The following is a 20,972-nucleotide window of genomic DNA, read 5'->3' as shown; positions in this document are numbered from 1 at the left end:
CCCTAATGGGGTCAGAGCAAACAGCAGCTCCCTGTGCTTACACCGCAGCTTGGGAACAGCTCCAGCAGGGGATACGGAAAAGATTTGGCCCCATTTCATTCTGGGAATGAGGTTGGACTCAAGCTGCCACAGCAAGAGCAGATCATACACTGCACATATGCAATAATTGTTCTCTTTTTTTCATCAAGTAGTTGTCATCTTATACAATGTGACACAGAATAGGTGCTTTGAGAAATGGGGGAAATTAAGACATTTTGGTGTTAAAAGTTCATTCTAAATCCAAGATGGAATGAGCAAAAGGCAGTAACTACTCACAGTTGTGTGATCTGCTCCATTTGCTCAACATTCCTGTGCTCCTACACCCTTCCCTCTTTCTCAGACCTTAAGGGATACCTTGAAATCTTTGGGAAACTTCTATCCTTACCTTTTTTCCTACACCAGATGACAGAGTATTCCCAGTCCTGGCTGGTGCAAGTGGTGAAGCTGAAATCTGAGCTGCTCAGGGTTTCCCAAGGACTGGGGGAGTGTCTTGGGTTTTTAGCTTGGCTGCGTGGGTGTGCATAATGAACCGGAATTCTGCTGTGCTTGGCTACCTCGGGGACTCGTTTTAATCACCGGGCAAATGTGCTGTGTGTAGGAGAAATACTTAATTTCATGACATGAGTTGCATTGTGCGGGATGCTGGGCTGTGATTGGGAAATGTCCGTCGGTGGGAAGCAGGAGGCAGAGCTTGGCAGAGCCGGCTGGGAACAAACCCCTCCTCGGTGTGCAGGGGTTGCCGTGCTCCAGGGAAGGGTTCTGTGCGATGGGAGGAGGTGGAGAGCTGGGGATGCTCGGATTTTGGGGTTTGACAGCACACCTGGAGAAGGGCAGTACTGCCTGCATTCTGTTACACTTAATCATGGAATCCTGAGGTGGTTTGGGTGGGAAGGGACCTTAAAGCCTATCCCACCCCACCCCCTGCCATGGCAGGGACACCTCCCGCTGTCCCAGACTGCTCCAAGCCCAATGTCCAGCCTGGCCTTGGGCACTGCCAGGGATCCAGGGGCAGCCACAGCTGCTCTGGGCACCCTGTGCCAGGGCCTCACCACCCTCCAGGGAACAGTTTTTTCCTAAAATAAAATCTATCTCTACCCTATTTTACCCTTTTGAATCCATTCCCCCTCACCCTATCAATTAAAACCTGAAAATCGGGTTGTGGGGGGTGTATGGAGTGGCAAATACCTGGGGCTGAAGGGAAAGGAACGGTTTGGTTTGAGAATGTGAACAACAAACCTGCCAGAGCAGTCACGGGTGCCAAGGGAGAAGCGTTTGGCTGAGGAAGGGAGTTTGCAAAGCTGCTACTGAAGGAAGTGTGAGAAGAAACGCTTGGAAAGCCACTGCCTCGGTGATTTTCCAGCAGAGCTGCACTGGCAGCAAAACAGTTTCCAGCCTTCAGAGTTTAGGAGGCTGTTCAGATCTATCAGATGCACCCATTTGCTATGGAATGGTTTGGGTGGGAAGGAATCATAAAGGTTATCTTGCTCTAATGCCCTGCCATGGGCAGGGACATCTTCTATTTGTGCCCCAAAAACCTCTGGTTACTGTGTAGGACAGCAAAAGCCTCCCCTGGATCATGGTCTTTGCCATCCTGAAATCTCAGGGGTTTATGTAAAGCACGTCCTTCCCCTTCATGGACCACCTGGCTCTGTCCTGGGGAGGCTGAGACCCCCAGGAGCCCCTTCCTCCTGGCACAGGAATACTGCTGTGAGCTCTCCATCAGCCCCTCGGGGTCGCCTGGAGCATTTGGGAGCCACGAGGATGCCAAAGCAAGTTTGATTCAGCTGCTGTTCCTTGACACCGTCTGTGGTTCTCTGTAAATCACTAACAGATAATAATTCCATATTCTGGCTCTGCGTATCCCCCGCCTGCTGAATAATTACCTTGTTTTGTGTGAGCTGTGAGAGGTTTTCACAGATAATTCATCCAGCAGGGAAAGGCAGCCAGATTTTGGGCTGGAGCGCATTTTCTGGCCACCTGGCATTGCTGCACAGAGGTCTGTGCTGGAGCACAGCTGCCTCCGGAGGGAAATGCTGAATCCAGGACAGCCGAGGGCAGGGCCAGAAACCAAACCCAGATGAAATCCCAGCCGCCCTTCCTCAGAGAATAATTTAGCTTGGCAAACTCAGCCCACCCTGAGTTTCTGGATGTGTGGACAGATTGATGCCACAGATCTGGATGCTCTCACCCACAGAGGAGCTGTTCCACTGCAAACAGAGCTCCTCCCAGGAGCTGTTTGTGGTGGTGACCTCTGTCTTGCCTCATTCCCCATGTCCAGCCTGGCCTTGGGTGGGTGGGTTGGAGCCCAGCAAGGAGCTAAGATCACCCCAAGGCTGCTATCCCTATCCCAGGGCAGGAGGAGAAAAGGATCATCCCTGTGCCAGCTTATCTCAGCACTCCCAAAGCCAGGGTGATTGCTGCCATCGCTGTGCTGAGGGGCTCCAGTTGCAGAATTGCAGAATCACTGAGGCTGGAGAAGACCTCTGAGATCATGAAGTCCCCTACCTTGTCACACAGACCAGTGCCATGCCCAGTCATTCCTGGGACTCCTCCAGGGATAGGAACTCTCCCTGGACAGTCCCTTCCAATGCCTGACCACCCTTCCAGTGAAGAATGAAATGTCACAGCCCTGTCCTACAGCCTCCACACCCCTAATGGAGAGCAGCGTCCTCACCTTCAACATGGGTCATGAGAGTGTCAGCATCTCCCATCTCACCATAAATCAGGATATTGTTGGGGTGGAAGCCACACTTACAGGCACTCACTTGGCTGATGGTGACTGACAACCATTTGATGAGCATCTGCATGCAGCAATTCCTAAAGAAACATCAGGAGAACATCAGGCAGGACTAATGACCCCTTTGGAGGCTCAGGGAAGCCTGGGAGGCCAAGCAGGCATGAGCCACCACTGGCTTGGACAGCCTCAGAAGGGCCCAGTGTGCAGGCAGATGTCACCTATGCCCAGTTTAAGTGGCTGAGCACCAACCTCGTGTTTGGCAGGTGCCAAAAAAGGAGCAGCTGAACAAGGAGGAGGCCCTGAGGGAGTGGAGACCATGACAAATGAGGCAGGACTGGAAGCCAACCAAGGAGGGCTACCACCAATCCTGACTCCAGGAGACGTCCCAAACCACCCCACAGACTAAGAAGGAGATGGGGTTCTCAAGGAGGGACATGGAAGGTGGGTCCCAAATCCTCTGATCTTCCACTCTGAACAGTGCCCACTCCATTGAACACCAACCTCAGCTAATATTTCAGCACCGAGGTATCAAATTTGGGGAGTTTCCTTCAAGGTGCCTCTTCCAAAGGAAACCTGAAATGCAGAGCCAGCCTCAGGCCAGCTTTGCTTCCAATAAATGGCAGGGTTCAGAGTGGCTGTGCTTTAACTGTGCTCTGCAGAACTTGGAGCCACTCTGAGGTTTGGGTGTCCAGGGAAGTCTGGAGGTCACAGTTTAGCCAGGCTGGGAGCCAGAACCTACATCTGGCTCTGCGAGCAGCAAACCTCCCTTCAGCTATGTCCTTTCTTATTTTTCCCTTTCTCAAATATAAAAAATAGATAGGTTTTTAAGTTCCCAGCCAGCCGAACTACCCGTGCTCAGGACTGCAATATCCCTAATGCCATGACTGCAGAATTTCAGTAAATGCTTCCTGGGGATACAAAACCTCCAGCTCTCGAAGGGACCTCTATGTTCAGCAGCAAATTCAGGACATCTCCTACCCAAGGGGAGCCTGAAAGTCAGGTTTCCTGAAAGTCAAAGCATATTTTATTGACTGCAGTCAAGACAATCAAAGGTCTAGAGACCTAGACTCCCACGGAATAAACCACATTATCCCTGTGCCGTGATCATTCCTCTCCCAGACATGAATTCCAGCCAGCCTCCCTGCTGGGAATGATTAACGACTCCTTCAACAATCAGCAAATTGTCAAATAAGCAGGTGAGCAAGTGAAAGAAAATGGGAATATGATGACCTGCCACCACTGATGAGAGCATCGATGGACGGAAGTGCAGCCCCCCCCCCGCCCCCCCAGGTGCTGCCAGGGGTTTGCTGTACAAAATTGGGGTGTAAGTGTGGGGGGAAGTCACTTCTCAGCTATCGAAACCCCATTTTGGGGAAGGTGGAGCCTGTGCAGACGCAGCTACAGGACATTTTCCTTCTTCTGGGTTTCCCTTCCCAGCTGCCTGCTGCTAAATTGGTTCTTGAATTGGGAAGCAGAGTCTGGCAGTGCCAGCAGCTCTCACTGGGAGCCATCCCTGGAGCACAGGTGGATGCCCAATGGATTAGGGGCTTGGGCACGGCTCCTGGGGGTGTCCCTGTGTCCCCCCACCCCGTGTGGCAGTTTGCAGCCAGGGAAAAACAGATCTGGGGAGAAGCACAGCTGAGTGGCCTTCACCCCTCCTGCTTGTCACGTGTCCAGCTGGCCCCCAGCCCAAGGTGACAGTGAGCCCCAAACAAAGCCAGGCAGGGCTCGCTGTGGGCACAAGCTGGGATGGATTCGGCTGCACCTTGGGGTGCAGGGCTGAGCTGGTGCCCCCCGTGCTGCAGCACTGCCCCAGGGACCACCACACCACCACTGCCACGCTGCCCACCCCTGCAGAAGTGCCTCCCACTCCAGGGATGTGCCAGCAAAGATGGGAGATTACCAGGATCAGGTCAGGGAGAGCTTCCCACCCTGTTTTAGTATCCTTGTGCATTGATCCTGCTCTCCAGGATGGCTTGAGCCCAAACTAAAAGCACCCAGCCGAGCCGCAGCCACGATGTAAAAGGGGAGCAGCCCCAGAAAGTGAAGGTGCCTGGCTGGTGGCATTGGCAAACACCCTGGGGACAAAATCCCCACCCGCAGCCGCAACAGGCGCTCGGGCAGTGGGGCACAGGGTGGAGGCCTTCCCCCTCCCTTACACCCCATGCCAGGAATTTCTCATCTCAGCAGAAATCCCTGGGGTTGGTTGTGCTCCACCTCAGAGCTGGAAGAGACGCTCCCCTCGCCCCGGGTGGCTGGGGCTGGCTGTGAGAGCCAGCTGGCTCTGCCAGGTGGGATTGTCCCCTCCCCAGGAGGCTCCTAGGGTCACAGGAGCAAGAAAACCAGGCTGGGGACAGGGAACTGTTCAGGATGTGTCCCTGGGGCACAGGGGGCACAGCTGTGTGGGCAGCAATTGAATCCCTCCTGGAGAAGCCATCCAGTATTTTTCCAGCGTCTTTATTGGCAAGCCCAGTGCTGTCCCCATCCTGCCCTGTGTCCAGCACTGAATGGACCTGTCCCATTGTGTCCTGGCTTCCTGATGGTTCCACCAAGGGTCTGATCCAGGGCTGAGTGCTGAGAATATTGCCCAGGGATTTCTCTGCAGAGCCAGGGTGGCTCAGGCCAGGATGGGGTAGGTGGCCTCAGTGGCCACACCACAGTTGTTGTCCTTCATGGCCATAAGGATGTAGCCATCGTTGCCCCAGTATGTGGACCAGGAGTTCTTGATGAGCCAGTAGGTCTCTCCCTGCAGGACTCCATAGCCCACAGCCAGCACTGCGTGGTCCAGTGATCCCGGTGTGTTGTCTGCAGGGAATGACATGGGAGAGCTCACCCCTGCTTGAGACTGCCTCTGTCTGGTGAGCATCCTTGTCCTGAGAATATCCCTGTCCAGAGACCATTCCTTTCTGGGGACCATCCCTGCCTGGAGAAGAACCCTGCCCAGTAATCCCAGTCCAGAGGACATCCCAGTGCAGACAGCATCCCCGGTCCCAGGGCTACCCTCAGTGCTGCAGAAGACTTCAGGGTTCATCCCCTTCACCCCTCCCTCGACCAAAAAGAGGACACCTAGGTGCTCTGGCATCTCCTTGGGCACCCAGGACCTCCCGTGCCCCACGTGCTGCTCATCTCACCACACTTGGGCTCGTAGTAGATGCCGTTGGAGTAGAAGGAGAAGGTTTTGTGCGAGGCGTCGATGCTGACGGCCACGGGGCCGTGCTTGTAGATGGCAGCTTTGACCGCTGTGATGTTGCCCGAGGTGACGTTGACGTAGCCCGTGATCTTGGCCAGCATCTCAGACTGGTTGTAGTGGCACAGGCCATTCTGCACACCCAGGGGACACACTGTCATCAGGAGCCCCGGGATCCCTCACTGGGATCCTGCCTCCCCACCTGACCCTGCAGATGCAGGGAGCGATCTGGAATTTAGGCTGTGAGAGCATCCTGGCTCTGACCCCGCTGTCGGCTCGAGCCCAGGGTGGTGGAGATGTTTTCCCAGTTGCTCAAGGACACAGCGTGGGGAGCTGTCTCTGTACCCAAAGCCCTGGAGGGCTGTTGCCTGCATCTTGCTGCCACATCCCCATCCCCAGGCAGCTTTGCTCCATCCCTGGGTACCCGTGGGTATGGAGTGACTCGTGGCTCCACGCACAGGTGGAGGACCCTTGTCCCTGTTTTGCACAAAGAGAAACTGAGGGACACGATGACAAAACCACTTGGATGAGCCCTGGGGCTTGGCTTTGACAGTGAACCACAGAAGCTTGGGGACACCTGTTAGTGCCTCTGACGCGTCCAGGTTGGCCCCTCCATGGCTTTAAAGCCCCAAGATGTTGGGAAGGCCATCAGGGGCAAGGGGCCACCCTCACCTGCCCCTTGTAGGTGCCGTAGGACTCGGTGCTGGCAATGCCCCCGTGCTTTTTGATCCACTCGTACGCTCGCCACTCCTCACCGCCATCGCAGGCGTAGTTCCCAAAGCCCCAGGAGCAGTCAATGAGCACTTGTTGGGACAGGGGGGTCAGCACGCCGGTCTGCAGGGGGGACACGGGGCAGGATGGGGACAGGCACCCTCCAGGGGCCACATCCACACCCCGTGGGGCATCGCCCTGCTCCCACCTTGAGGAAGAGGGCACCTTCCATGGCTCCCGTTGTAGCAAAGCTCCAGCATGACCCACAGACAGCCTGATCCTTCACAGGGGTGACAGCACCTGGGGACAACAGCATGGGAGATGAGAAACTGGGTTGACACCGAGGGATGGAGGCAGGTGGAAGGGAAACTGAGGCAGGAGTTGAGGTCCAGAGGCAGCACAGACAGATCTTAGTGGTAACCGAGAAGGGGCGGGGGGGGGGGGGAAATGCACCAGCAAGCCTGGGACCCCTGCCCGTGGCTAGGGGCAAGCTCTGGGGGTGTCACTCCTAGCTGATGGGGACATGGGTGAAGCCAGATGTTGCTTCAGATGTCACATCTGTCCCTGGGACACCAGAGTGAATTCAGGGCCAAGGGCTGACCCAGCTGCCTTTAATCATAGAAACACAGAATAATTTTGGTTGGCAGGAACCTCAAATGCTATCTTGTTCCACCCCCTGCCATGGGCAGGGACACCTTCCACTAGCCCAGGTTGCTCCAAGCCCTGTCCAGCCTGGCCTTGGGCAGCCCCAGGCTCTCCGTACAACCTGTTCCAGCGTCTCACCAACATCCCAGATGTGCAGCCCGAGGGGCAGCACAGCCCCACGGGCTCCTCAGTGTAGTGATGGGGAGCAGGGTAGCTCTGTGAGACTCAGTGCAAGCCTGGATGAGGATCACTCACTGCCAAAGCACCGTGGCTCTCCTGACCCCGCACGTACCGTACATGCGCCAGTCAAGGCTCTCGGGCAGGATGATGCCGGCGTAGAGCTCGGTGGGGAAGGGCAGCCCATTGTTGGGGGTCCCGCTGCGGCGGCGGCCCCGCAGCGCTGCCAGTTCCTGCGGGGTGCGGTCGGCCAGGTGGTTCAGGGACAGCGTGTAGGAGAGCGCGGCGCGGTTCCTCGAGTGCACGAACCTGCCGGCACGGTGGGGACGGCAGCAGCTGGCACCGCCACCGCCTCCCACCACCCCCAGAGGGTCGGCACCCCCCCCAGCTGCCTGTACCTCATGTTGTGCACGAAGATGCTCTGCCTGTGCTCCAGCTCTCGCAGGGAGCCGTAGCGCCGCCCCATCTGCCGCCGGTAGTCGTGGAAAACCCGGTGTGCCCAGGGTCGGTGCTGCCCCACCAGGTCCTCCATGGGGTTTGCCAGAACACGGTGCTCCGCCACATTCCCCGGCAGCACCCCGCACTTGGTCGCTGGGGACCAAAGAGGGGACGTTGTCAGCCCGAGCCCCACGGACACGATGGGGGGGACCTCCCTGGCTCACCGTTCACGGGGAGGTCGAAGACGGAGGGGGGGTAGCTGTTGTCGAAGTCAGTGTAGGCGATTTCATACTTGTCGTAGTGGGAGCCCAGCAGGCTGTTATACCCCCGCATCTCATAGTGCACGGGGGCCACCCCGCAGCTGGAGTTGGTCACCCACAGGGTGTAGACATTCTTCTTCTGCGCCCAGCGGGTGACGTTCTGCCACACGGCGCAGTACCGGCCCTCGTAGTACTCCTCCCGCAGGAACTGGGGGGGACACGGCCTCAGGGAGGGAACCCCAACCTCCCCCAGGCCGCCTGCAGCCCACCCAGCCCCTTCGCACAGCCCAGTGCCCACGCCAGGCTCTCCTGATGGATCCAGTGGCTCCATGGCCATAATCACACAGCCAGGCATGGGATGGAAACTGGGGCAAGGATATGGGGTGCAGCACAGGGCAGCCCCCCTGTCTGGCTCAGCGGTGCCCTGGGGACACTCAACTGTGCGCAGCAACCTGTGCACCCAGAGCAGGGGGTCTGGCTGCACCATTTCTCCAAAAACCTGAAAAGATTTCAGGTTTTTCCTGTGTGCTTCCAAGCCCTCGCCATGCAGGCATGTGTCCAGCTCAGTGACAACCTGCTGTCCCCACTGCTCACGTGCTGTGCCCAGCCCTGACGCAGCCTAGGGCCGGCAGGAGCTGAGCTGCCATGCAGAGACTTGCCCAAACCGTGCCGAAATGCCAGCATTTGTGTGGGATGTGACACGTCCCAACACGGCTGCTGGAGCTGGGAAAGGAGCCAGGAGTCCAGCCCCAATCCGGGTGGGGAAGTGACCCTCCCTGCACCCTGGGGTGTGAGGACAGGTCCTGGCCGGTCCCAGCACCCTGCAGCCCTCGGACAGAGAGAAGCATCTCCCAGCACCCCTCCCACAGCCTGGAGATGCTTTGGGAGGTCAGATCCAGGCTCTGAACTGTCCCACCTTAAAGCCACTCATGCTGGGGAAGACGCTCTGAGCGGTGACCACATCCTCCTTGGAGCCGGGTAGCTGGAAGCATTTCCTGGTGTTCACCTCCTTCTCGGTCGTCTCTGGAGTGATCTTGTACCTCATCCCATAGGGTTTCACCGCTGCCAGCTGGTAGGTTATCACCTGCCCTGTGCCAGGGAAGGGAAACTGAGGCACAGGAGTCCTGCTGGTGCAGGATGGGTTCCGCTAGGCGCCCACCTCTTACCTCCGTAGTACTGGATCCGGCTCTTGTTCCCTGTCAGGTTGTACCAGGCTTCAAAGGGCTCCTCAATCTCGGCATAGGGCAGCTTAATCACCCCTGCGAGCCCCCAGCACAGGACACAGGTCAGCCCCGAAGCCTCAGCACCCCAACATCGCTGCCTGAGTCCCCCAGAGTCTGCAGACCCACAGCTGACCAAGACAGTGACCCCACAGGTGATGGGTCAGGAAGAGGCGCTCAGCTGCCGGAACCCGCGCCGGTTTGGCACTGGGACAGCCTGGTCCTACCCGTGTGAACATCCTCTGCTCACCCCCCCTGCACAGGGGCTGCGGGGTCCCATTACCTCGGACATGGTAGATGGAGCCGAACTGAGGGGGTGGGCGGGAGAGCCCATAGTCCTGTCCTGAAAGGCAGAGAAGGGGGTGAGGGGGGCTCTGTGTGTACCCCCCAGCCGAGATGGGAATGGGAGGCTGCCAAACCAGTGCCTCTCCTCCCTGCATCTTGGGGCTTCCCTGCTTGGCCCAAAGAGCTTCCTGAGCTCCTCCAAAGGCGTATCCAAGGGACTGAGGCACTGACACCCTCCCGGGGTCAGCACCACGCCGAGCCTGCCGTGACACTGGAGTAAGCCCTGCACTGTTGCACCCCCATGGAACCCCAGTTCCTGGCTAAGTGTTGGGGTGATGCCCTAGTGTCACCCCCAGCACTGGTGGGCAGCCCTGGCTTTGAATGTTTCCAAGGTGGGACCCAGCCAAGCTGTCCCCAACACACAGGGCATGGTTGAGGGGCGCCAGGGACCTTACAAGTTCCCCCTGGCATCTTCCAGTGACCTCCCCAACCTCCCTCCGGGCTCCCAGCTTGTGCAACTCCACGCCAACACAGCTGCTGGGAACGAGCCCTTGCCTCCCTCAGCATCTTCCTCCTCGCCGGGAGCGACCGGCAGCACCTGCCCGGACCCGGACAGCCGGGAGCAGCCGGCCCCCAGCCCTCGGGGAGGAGGGGAGGAGCAGACCCCAGCTGCACCCCGGGCTGTGCCATGGGCACCCATCACACGCCGTCCCTGGGCACCCCCAGACAGTGCCAGGCTTGGGGAGGCAGCCACGGGCGTAGCCACTTCCCAACCCTGCTCGACTTTTTGGAAAGGGGGTCCCACGGGAGCATGGCCGCCCTGCCGCCCCCGTCCCCTCACACTCGGCTGCCCTGCCTGGTTGGGTTAAACCCGCAATTGTCTTATTTTCACGCCCCCAGCCCCACCAAGCCCTCAAGGCACATCCCCCCTGCCCTCTTTGCCACTCATCCCAGCCGCGTCTTGGAGGAACTGTAAATTTTGGGGCCCAACAAGCAATAAAACCACTTCCCCAGACTCAAACCTCCCGTGCAGCGCAGCGGGAGCAGATCTGGTGTCCCACATGTCCCTCCCACGCCCGCGGTGCTCCCAGAGGTGACAGTGCCAGGGCGGGGGTCAGACTCACCCCGGACAGCGATGAGGAGTGCAGAGCCCGAGAGCCAGCAGAGAAAACCCATCCTGGCCACCGCGGCTCGCCCGGCACCGGCGTCTCAGCTTTAAGCTGGAGCCAGCGGCGGCGAAACCCGGCGGAGCCAATGCAGAAGTCGGGGCCCTCCCCGGAGGAGGGAAGGAACCGGCACCGTGTGGAGCCCGGCGGGGTGAGCGTGTCCCGGCAGGGCCCCCGCGGAGGGAGATGGAGCAACGCCGGTGCTGCGGGCCGTGGGAGGTGCAGGATGAGCCCCAAAATGCCTCAAGCAGCGTTCGGGTGGGTGCACTGCATGGATCTGTGGGGCACCCCCCGAACTGGGGTCAGCCAGGCTTCCTTCCCTCTCGGGATGAGTCAGGAGGTGACAAGTTAAGGGTGACATCACTGGGGAGCAGGTCCCCAGCCGGAGGAGGAAGAGGAGGAAGGCTCTGGAGACATTGGAAGGATCCCACTCCAGCCCAGCTGTGTGGGAGGACAGTGTGGCACAGGGAGGACAGAGCCAGCTCCAGGGGGACTCAGAGAGGATACGGGGGAGGGGGGGGGGGGGGGGGGGGGGCTCAGACTGCTCTGCAGAGGCTCTGAGGGGGTGCAGGGGAACAAGACAGGGTGCAGGGGGATCACACAGGGTGCTGGGTGCAGGGGCAGTCAGACGGGGTCTGGGTGGTTTACCCCAATCCCAGAGCTCACTGACGTTTGTGGCTTGGTGTGACCAATGCCAAAACTTGGGGTCATCCCAGCAGCAACTTCATCTGGACAAGGGATAAATAAGGGGTACGATGTCTAGTGAGCAATCCGTGGACACAGGGCTGGCTTGAACCACGGAAGAGCGGCACGCCGTCTTTGGGGGACACCCCTGGAACACAAGCCAGAGCTACCTGCCGTTCCCCAGGCACGGAGGGCTGTCTGCTGCCCCTCCACGGATCTTTCCAGCCCCTGAGAGCCTGTGCCAGCAGGACGGGGATCTGCTGTCCGTGTCCTGCCACCAGACGGGCACCTTGTTCCTGTCCCTTGGCTGTCCCCTGCCCCGAGACTCTCCTTCGGGGGACTCAGGGAGGCAGTGCCAGGCTTTGGGGACGGGTGCAGGCAGCGACACAGGCTGGATCCTCACACTCCCCCGTAAATCCCGGCAGGCAGAGCCTGGGAATCCGCGCCAGGGTCTCCTTGATGCTGCTGGGGACCAGAGACCCCCTGATGCCTGTTCCCCGCCGTACCACCTCCACGGGCAGGCTGCGGTCCCCAGCGAGCGTGCGAGGCGATCCGGAGGGGGATCCGGAGGGGGATCCGGAGGGGGATCCGGAGGGGGATCCAGCAGCCGGCTGGGCCGGCTGGTACAATGAACCATTGCTGCGAGCGCGGGGAGGAAGGGGGGGGCGAGGGGAGGGGAAGCTCTCGCTCGGCTGCCAGAGCGCCGAAGACACACGGGAAGCTCACGGCCGGGCGCTCCGGTTCTCCCACGGCTGCCGCCCCCAGCCCCGGCGCTGGGCGAGGCGGGGCTGCCGTGGTTGCCCGGGCGGTGGTCCCGTCGGGAGCCCCGTGGGAGCGGGGGGTCCATGCCAGGCGGAGCAGGAGGCTGACGGTAGGAGGTGCGTGTGCGGTGTGTGCTGCAGGGGTGGAGGGCTCACCTCTGCGAGAGCGGGGGTTCTCTGCATCCCCTTGCCGTGTTCTGCTGAGAGATGCCCCCTCCGTGCCTGGGGTGGCTCTGGGCCCCGGGTGGGACGGGACAGAGGCCCCCGTGACACCGGCGGGGTCTGTTGGGGGCCCTGCCCTCACCGTGCCCTCGCTGCTTCCCTGGGCAATGCCTGAGGGTGGCGGGAGACCCCCGTCCTCGCCATCCTGGGGGCGGTAGGTCAAGGGAGGCTGCGGGGTGTGTGTGAAGATCTGGGGGCACCCAGCAACCGCAGCTCACCGTCCCGGCACTCGCTGGTGGTGACAGCAGGTCGGCGCCCTCCCCCGTGCCGGACCCGGGGAGGGGACAGGACCCGGCACCCTGGGGGACACACACACACACCTGTGCCCTCCGCTCCTGCAGGTGCCCTTGGGCTGCCAGCCCAGCCCGCGCTCCAGGGCGATGTTGGAGGCTGAGCTCTCCGTGGAGCTGCAGAGGGCTCAGGCCCCAGCCGGAGCGGATGCTCACCCCGCTCCCTGCAGCTCTGCTTCGTCCCTGATCCTTGGTGTGTCCCAAGGAGGGACAGGAACTCTCTGCTTCCTGCCCTGCACAATTCCCTCCCCACCCCGCTCCTCTCGGGACATTGTATTTGGAGCCCTGGCTGGCTCCCTCCCTCCGCCCCTGCAGCCCCTTGGATCCGGGAATTGCTCTTCTTCCAGCGGAAATCCTGCTTTCCCAGCCAGCGATGGGGTTGGAAGGCTGGCCAAGGGGGCTCCCTCTCTACTGAGCATCTTCTGTCAGGGAGGGGGGCAAGGGGACCCCTCTGTCATGGCTCTGGTGGCTGATAGGTGGGCTTGTGGAGAAAATAGTTTTTGGGGGTTGGCAAGTCCTTCATTTTCCATCCCAGGGAATAGCCCTGCTTGTGGGCATGCAGGGGATGTGGTGTCATCCCTCCTTGCACCCCTTGCTGTGGAGGAACCTGCTCCCACCGGGAGCCACAGGCGACTCACCAGGCACTTGGTGAACAGGGCTCTATCTCCAGGTATCATATGGGTGGACTTGGGGCGGGGAGCAGCAGGAAAGGGTCAGGGACACGCCACCATCTGCCACAGAGCTGGAACAAGGAGCAGATGGAGGAGGCAGGTGTGGTCTCTTGTCCCCTCCCCAGGTCTGAGGGGTCCTGGACATGGCACGGGGACACAGCTCCAGGTCCTGTGTCCTAATGAGCCACTTTCCCCTTCTGTACTGCAGCTACCTCATGCCTAAATCTTCCTGCTAGGACCAGGGAGCTCCAGAACCGCAGGGTGACAGAGGAACCTCGGCAGCTCCAGGCTGGGCTGTGCAGCCCTCTCGGTTCCTCTTTGCAGGGAGAAGGAGCCCGGTCACCACGGAGCAATGCAGGGCAACAGCGTGGGACAAGGCATGGGGGGACTCAGGATACCCAGGGGGCTGCAGCCCTGCTGCCATCCCTGCCTGACCCTCCCAGTGGCCACCAGGGCTAGAGGTCCTGCCAGTCCTGTGGGCCCCTCGATGGCCACAGCACCATCCTCTTCCTCCCCCCAGCCCACACCGTGCTCTTGCTGCTTCCTCTTCCCTTGCATAGCTGTGAGTTCCTCTGGCAGCTGCCTCCTGCCCAGTGTGGTTGCGGCCCCCTCAGCCTGGAAAATGCCACCATGGCTTGTCCCCACAGCACGGGGCGTGGCATTCCCAGCACCACCATGTCACCCCATGTGGCTGCATCCCCCCAGAGGCCAGGTCCTCCATTGCTGTTACTCCCATGAGGGGACTGGGAGTGGGGGATGGAGGTGACTCCAGGGCTACTTCAGCACTGCAGGTGACGTGTGGGGTGACAGCTGGGTGTGCAAGAGATGTTGTGCCCTGTCTAGGAGCTGAGGATGGGGCTGAGCTGTTCTGTGTCCCAGGGGCCTGGGGAGCAGATGGATGGGCAGTCAGGGATGTGGCTGCTCCGTGCCCAGCCATGCCTGGCGGGACGGGGGTGATGAATTGGCCGGGTCTCAGTGCGGGGCGGGACCTGGCAGCTCGTCCGGGACTGGTGCTGGGGGAGCCAGGCCGAGAAGGGCTCAGTTGCCATCTGCTCCCCGGCTCCAAGCAGCTCCTTTTTGGGTAGGCTGGAGCCAGACACCACCGTGCAACCATCGGACACGGCAGCAGCTGCGTCCCCTTCCCATGGACAGTGGGCGGGGATGGCTCTGGGCCACCCTGGGGTGCTCTGGGTGTGCAGGGAAGGGGAAGCCTGGGTGCAATGCTGCCGCACAGCACCTCAACCCTTGATGCTGTGATACTGGGGGGTTGCACTTGCCTGGAAGATGCTCCTTTGCTATCCCTGCTGGCAGCTGTGGCAGCTCCGCTGCTCGGTCAGCACTGAAATTCAGCAAAATGGGAAGCCTCTGGATGTGGTGGATGGGTGATTCCCACCCGGGGGGGACAGGGTTTGTGAAAGCCAGGGCTGTTTGTCAGTTTAAATAGCCACTAATTATCATCAGGAATAAAATCCAACCAGCCGAGTTTCCTCAGATTTGGCAACACTGCCCTGTCGGCAATGGCTGCGGCCTTGCCACACCACCAGTGTGGAAAGCAGAGATGGAAGGAGCAAGCTGGGCTCTCCACCCCTACTGAGAGAGAGGAAAGGGAGTCGGTAACCACGACTGGGAAAACCTGCCTGAAACATCTCATCCACCCCAAAACTTTTGTCTCCTCCAGCGTGCTGGGGTGCAGAGGACAGGACACCCTCCTGCTCCTTCCCTCTGCTCTCAGCAGGAGACAGAGTGAACTCTGGCATATTGCAGACTGGAGTGCTCTGCCCAGTGCAAACTGGGCAGACTGGTGTGGCTAGGTGCCCAGCAGCCAGGGCAAGGACAGGGCTGGGGAGGGATGTCTCCTTACAGCCTCTCCTTACCAGGAGAGGTCCGATTTCCTCCTCCTCTGCAACACCTTCTCACCACATGTGGCTGAAGAGCCTGGCCTGACCACAGCGATGTGAGCGGGGACCTTCCCCCCCAGAACACCCACTCGCCCAGGAACAGGGCGTGGGGATGGGGACGCTCTGGGGGCTCCTTCCCACCGGCTCGGGCTCCCCTTCAGCCTCGGGGACGCAGCTGCCCTGAAAGGACCTGAGCGGTGTGGTGAGGACACAGTGAGAGAAAAACCCACTGGAGGATGTGGTTTCAGCCTGCACCGGGGTGTTGCAGCCCTTGGAGCAATGTTGCAGTTTTGTGGGGGTGTTGCAGATCGTGCAGACCATTCGAGCTCATGCAGGGGGGTTGCAGGCTGTGAAGGGATGTTGTAGCCCGTGCAGGGGTGTTATGGCTCATGCGGGAGTGTTGCAGCCTGTGCATGTGCGCTTCAGTCTGTGCAGGGTGTTGTAAATCGTGCAGGGCTGTTACGGCCGATGCAAGTGGTGTTGCAGTTCGTGTCGCTGGTGTTACAGCCTGTGTAGAGGTGTCATAGCCCATGGCAGGGGTGTTGCATCCTGTTACGGGGTGTTTCAATGTATTCAGGGGTCCTTTAGCCTTCGGCAGAAGTGTTTCAGCATGCGCAGGGGTGTTTCAACCCATGCAAGGGTGTTGCCTCCCACCTGATGCCCTCCCTGGTGTCCACAGGTGACTCTTCTCCTCCCTGAGGTGACATGGAGCAGCGGAAGTGACCTGAGGAGCCGTCGCAGTGAGTGGAGCTGCCTTGGAGCACCCATGGGTGCCGAGGGGACGTGGGGTCTCCCGGGCAGCACAGCCCCCCTTGGAGCAGTGCCACTGCCCATGGACACACCAGGGTGCCCCTGCCATGCAGTGTGCTGAGCTGGAGGGTGGCAGATGTCCTGGGGCCGGCAGGTGCACCCCAGTGCCTCTACCCCCTGCCAGGGGGGCGCGGGGCTCACGGACCCTCTGTCCCACAGGCGGTGCCCAGGATGGGCTGCGTGCCCTGCAAAGAGAAGGGGGCTGGCAAAGGGCAGGCAGGGGGCGAGGGGGGCTCCCTCCAGCCCCCTGCCTCCCAGTACGACCCCGACCCCACCCAGCCCGGGGCCATCTTCACCCGCATCCCCGACTTCAACAACTTCCAGGGGCCCGTGGTGCCCCCGGCCCCGTCCTTGGCGGAGCCGGGCAGCTTCACCTCCGGCGTGCTGCCAGCACGGACCGGGGGCATCGCAGGTCAGCAGCGTGGCTGGATGTGGGGAAGGGTGCCCAGCTGCACCCCTGGGCTGTGGGCTCTGGGGTCATCGTGGTCCCTTCCGTGTGCCGCAGGCGGGGGGGTGACACTCTTCATCGCCCTGTACGACTATGAGGCCAGGACGGAGGATGACCTGACATTCCAGAAAGGGGAGAAATTCCACATCATCAACAACACGTGAGCCCCCCCCAGCCCCGGACCTCCTGCCACCCCCAGCACCCACTCACCAGCCCGGGGACGTGCCTTTGTGCCTCGGTACCCCCCGAAGGACCCAGGCTGGGGACCCAAGCTCTGTCCGGGTGGTCTCAGCAGAGCTGGGTGGGGGAAGCGGGGTCTGGCCGTGCTGTGTGCCGGGCGAGGAGACATACGGTGGGCGCGTCTGTCTGTCTGTCTGTCCCTCTTCGTCCACGTTCTCTGTTTCCCTGCCCAGGGAGGGGGACTGGTGGGAGGCGAGGTCACTGAGCTCGGGTGCCACGGGCTACATCCCCAGCAACTACGTGGCCCCTGTGGACTCCATCCAGGCAGAAGAGTGAGTAGCGGGGGGGGGGGGGGGAAGGGGTGGAGACAAACCCCAACCCCACCTGCCTCAAGCCCAGGTGTTCTTGCGAGCCCCGTTAGCGCCGCAGTGCTGGCACGGGGGGTCTGTTCTGGCACGGGGGTCCCCTCGGCGGTGCCCTCCTGGCGCTGAGCCCATCACCGTGGCAGGTGGTACTTTGGGAAGATCGGGCGCAAAGATGCAGAGCGGCAGCTCCTGTGCCACGGCAACTCCAGAGGCACCTTCCTCATTCGGGAGAGTGAGACCACGAAAGGTATGGGGGCAGGGGTGGGGGACACCAGGGGTTGTGCCCCTCATCCCTCCCTGACCAGTATCCCCACGTAGGTGCCTACTCCCTCTCCATCCGGGACTGGGATGAGGCCAAGGGAGACCACGTGAAGCACTATAAGATTCGGAAACTGGATAGCGGGGGGTACTACATCACCACCCGTGCCCAGTTCAACACGGTCCAGCAGCTGGTCCAGCACTACATAGGTAGGGCGGGGTGAGGGGCACCACGGGGGGGCAATAGCAGGGGTGGGGAAAGCTCAGAGGACCCTCTGGTAAGAGACTGGGCTGGCACAGTTGAACTGGGGGAGGAGGGGGCTGTTCTGCTGTTGGCATTAGGGGACTCCCGGAGAGTCTCCCCTTTTCCATGTCCAGGGTGCAGGGAGTTCCCCTTGTCTCTGGTGGGGGGGCATCACCCACTCCCTGGATGCAGCTGGGGGGACTGGGGGTCCAGCCTGGCTGAGGGGGTGCGGAGCTGTCCCTGGGGCAGGCGGAGGGGGGTGCGTTTGCGTGTTGGGGGTGACTGGGTGATCCAAGAGCTGTGGCGATGCCCAGGGGGGTGGGAGGGGGGCAAAGGGCCGCTGGGGGTCCGTGCCCACGGTGACTCCTGTGCCCCTGCTCCCGCTGCAGAGCGGGCGGCCGGGCTGTGCTGCCGCCTGGCCGTGCCGTGCCACAAGGGAACCCCCAAACTGGCCGACCTCTCAGTCAAAACCAAAGACGTGTGGGAGATCCCCCGCGAGTCCCTCCAGCTCCTCAAGAAGCTGGGAAATGGGCAGTTCGGGGAAGTCTGGATGGGTAGGGCCTGGTGGGCAAGCCAGGGCAAGAGGCAGGGGGGACATGGGAGTACCCCCAGGCCTGGCACCCCCCTGGGAAAAGGTCACGCCTGCCAGGACAGGCTGAGTGACGCCAATTTGCTGGCACGAGGAATTATCCCATGTCCTGTTCTGGGCTCACAACGGGTACCCCAAGATGCCTCATGTCACCTCTGCATGGACAAGCAGACCCCCACTGCAGATTGGACCACAAGTCCAGGCCAGGGGGTCCCACCTTTGTCATCCTCTTCCTCCGGTGTCCTCTGCTTCCTCCACTTGTGCATGCTGCCTTCATCCCATCCCATCCCATCCCATCACATCACATCACATCCCCTCCCTCCTCCTCCCTGCCTGCCCCCCCTGCCCTGCAGAGTACAACGACGGGTTGTGCCATCTGCTCACCCACCCATGCCCTGCTGTGAAGCCCCAGACCCTGGGATTAGCTAAGGACGCCTGGGAGATAGCACGGGAATCCATCACCCTCGAGGAGAAACTTGGCATGGGATGTTTCGGACATGTGTGGATGGGTAAGGCTGGCCCAGCCGGCTGGGATGGGAGAGCACAGGGGGCAGGAGAAGCCTTGTCCTATCCTGGCAGGGAGCATCACAGGGTGCCAGGTAGGAGCCACTTGGGTGGGGGAGGTGGAGACTTGGCACAGAATCCATGGAGGGTTTGCGAATGGGGTGAGTTTGGTAATGGGGTGAGGGGAACTCCTTGTCCTGGGTGGGATGCAGTGGGATCACAGTCCCCACCAAGGGATCCCTTCCTTGCCCTGCCCTGATTCCTTGCCCATCCATCCATCCATCCATCCATCCAACCACACACCTCTCTGTGCTGGGCTGGCTGTCCCCTGGGCTCCTGGTGACTCTGTGTGCCCAACCCAGGCACATGGAATGGCACCACGAAGGTGGCGGTGAAGACGCTGAAGCCAGGGACAATGTCCCCCGAGGCCTTCCTGGAGGAGGCTCAGATCATGAAGAGACTGCGGCACGACAAGCTGGTGCAGCTCTACGCCGTGGTGTCGGAGGAGCCCATCTACATCGTCACAGAGTTCATGAGCCAGGGTGAGTGGGGGGCACCTGCCAGGGCAGAGGGGCTCATGGGGCAGGGCACCCTTGGGTTTTGGGTGTCTTTGATGGGGACTCCTCCTGCCTGCAGGCAGCTTGTTGGATTTCCTGAAGGATGGGGACGGTCGCTACCTGAAGCTGCCCCAGCTGGTGGACATGGCTGCCCAGGTACTGAGGGGCTGGTACAGGGTGGGGGTGCACCCCCAGGGCTGTACTGGGGGGCCTTCACTGCCTTGTGCCCCTCAGATCGCGGCGGGCATGGCGTACATCGAGCGGATGAACTACATCCACCGGGATCTCCGCGCTGCCAACATCCTGGTGGGAGATAACCTCGTCTGCAAGATCGCTGACTTCGGCCTCGCTCGCCTCATCGAGGACGATGAGTACACGGCACGGCAGGGTGGGAACCCCCACAGCGTCCTCCTGTTGTGTCCCTCAGCCTGGAGATGCTCAGCCCCGGGACTAAGTGACCTGGGCGGTGGATGGGAATGGGTATCCTGGATGATGGACACCCCAAATTTATGGGTATTTTAGGTGAGGGGTACCTTGGATCACGCCAGGGTATCACCAGGGTGTCGCAGAGGAGAAGTGCCCCAGGGAACGGGTACCCACAGGAGGCAGGTGCCCCAGGGTGTGGGTATTTTGACTGATGGATGCCCCACGGGATGGGTGCCCCAGGTGCAGCGTGTCCCCAGTGCAGGGTGCCTTGGGTGCTGGGTGTCCCATGTGTGAGCTGCCACAGGCAGAGGGTTTGATGGGTGCTGGGTCTCCCCAGTGCAGGGTGCTCCCCATGCAGGGTACCCCTGGTGCAGGACACCCTCAGTGCAAGGTGCTTCAGGTGACGGTGCCCCTGGTGCAGGATGTCCCAGGTGTGGGGTGTCCCCAGATGTGGGTGCCCCAGGTGTGGGGTGCTCTATGTGTAGGTGCGGCCCCAGCCATGGCTCACCTGTCTCCCCTTACAGGTGCCAAGTTCCCCATCAAGTGGACGGCTCCAGAGGCTGCGCTTTTTGGGAGGTTCACCATCAAGTCAGATGTCTGGTCCTTTGGCATCCTTCTGACTGAGCTGGTGACCAAAGGCCGGGTGCCCTACCCAGGTATGGCCCGCTGGGGCAGGGGCAGCCCTGGGGTGGGCTGGGCAGGGCACAGGCATGGACTGACCCTCCTCGGCAAGGCTTGTCCCATGCCTCGGTTTCCCCATCAGAGAGACCAATGCTCAACTGGGCTCCTACCCAAACCACAGGGCAATGCCACTGTGTGCCTCAGTTTCCCCGCTGGCTCATCCCACGGGGGTGCTGACACTGAGTGGGGGAGTCCTTGTCATGCAGGGATGAACAACCGTGAGGTGCTGGAGCAGGTGGAGCGGGGGTACCGCATGCAGTGCCCTGGGAGCTGCCCCCCATCCCTGCACGAGGTGATGGTGCAGTGCTGGAAGAGGGAGCCTGAGGAGCGCCCCACCTTCGAGTACCTCCAGTCCTTCCTCGAGGACTATTTCACTGCCACCGAGCCCCAGTACCAGCCCGGGGACAACCAGTGACCCAGGCTGGCACCCCCAGCAAGCTCTGGGGTGGCTTTGGGGTGAATCTCCTTTTTTCTCTAGAGGTGGTTGCTTCCTTTGGCTGTGCCCCCACAAAATGCCTT

General features: G+C 60.8%; 2 protein-coding genes across 2 annotated transcripts; one reads left to right on the top strand and one right to left on the bottom strand.

Moving 5' to 3' along the window:
- Positions 1 to 5,305: 5,305 nt before the first annotated feature.
- LOC134053874 (digestive cysteine proteinase 1-like) lies at positions 5,306 to 10,890 on the bottom strand. The gene is made up of 11 exons (XM_062509185.1): positions 10,824 to 10,890; positions 9,698 to 9,757; positions 9,361 to 9,453; positions 9,111 to 9,283; positions 8,159 to 8,402; positions 7,895 to 8,087; positions 7,612 to 7,805; positions 6,883 to 6,974; positions 6,636 to 6,797; positions 5,908 to 6,097; positions 5,306 to 5,581 (listed from the first exon to the last, which is right to left on the bottom strand). Exons 1-11 carry the CDS (start codon positions 10,873 to 10,875, stop codon positions 5,394 to 5,396), a joined length of 1,641 nt encoding a protein of 546 aa, XP_062365169.1. The 5' UTR covers positions 10,876 to 10,890; the 3' UTR covers positions 5,306 to 5,393.
- Positions 10,891 to 16,092: 5,202 nt separating this feature from the next.
- On the top strand, positions 16,093 to 20,968 carry FGR (FGR proto-oncogene, Src family tyrosine kinase). Its single transcript, XM_062509316.1, has 12 exons — positions 16,093 to 16,131; positions 16,361 to 16,613; positions 16,707 to 16,809; positions 17,063 to 17,161; positions 17,338 to 17,441; positions 17,513 to 17,662; positions 18,086 to 18,250; positions 19,152 to 19,331; positions 19,426 to 19,502; positions 19,581 to 19,734; positions 20,297 to 20,428; positions 20,660 to 20,968. The coding sequence occupies exons 2-12, from the start codon at positions 16,373 to 16,375 to the stop codon at positions 20,866 to 20,868; spliced, it is 1,614 nt and encodes a 537-aa protein (XP_062365300.1). The 5' UTR covers positions 16,093 to 16,131; positions 16,361 to 16,372; the 3' UTR covers positions 20,869 to 20,968.
- The last annotated feature ends 4 nt before the right edge of the window (positions 20,969 to 20,972 follow it).

This window comes from Cinclus cinclus, chromosome 26, assembly GCF_963662255.1.
Source record: "Cinclus cinclus chromosome 26, bCinCin1.1, whole genome shotgun sequence".
In the NCBI taxonomy this organism is placed as follows: domain Eukaryota; kingdom Metazoa; phylum Chordata; class Aves; order Passeriformes; family Cinclidae; genus Cinclus; species Cinclus cinclus.
Note: the sequence above shows the minus strand (reverse complement) of the source record. Positions and strands in the feature narration are given on the sequence as shown.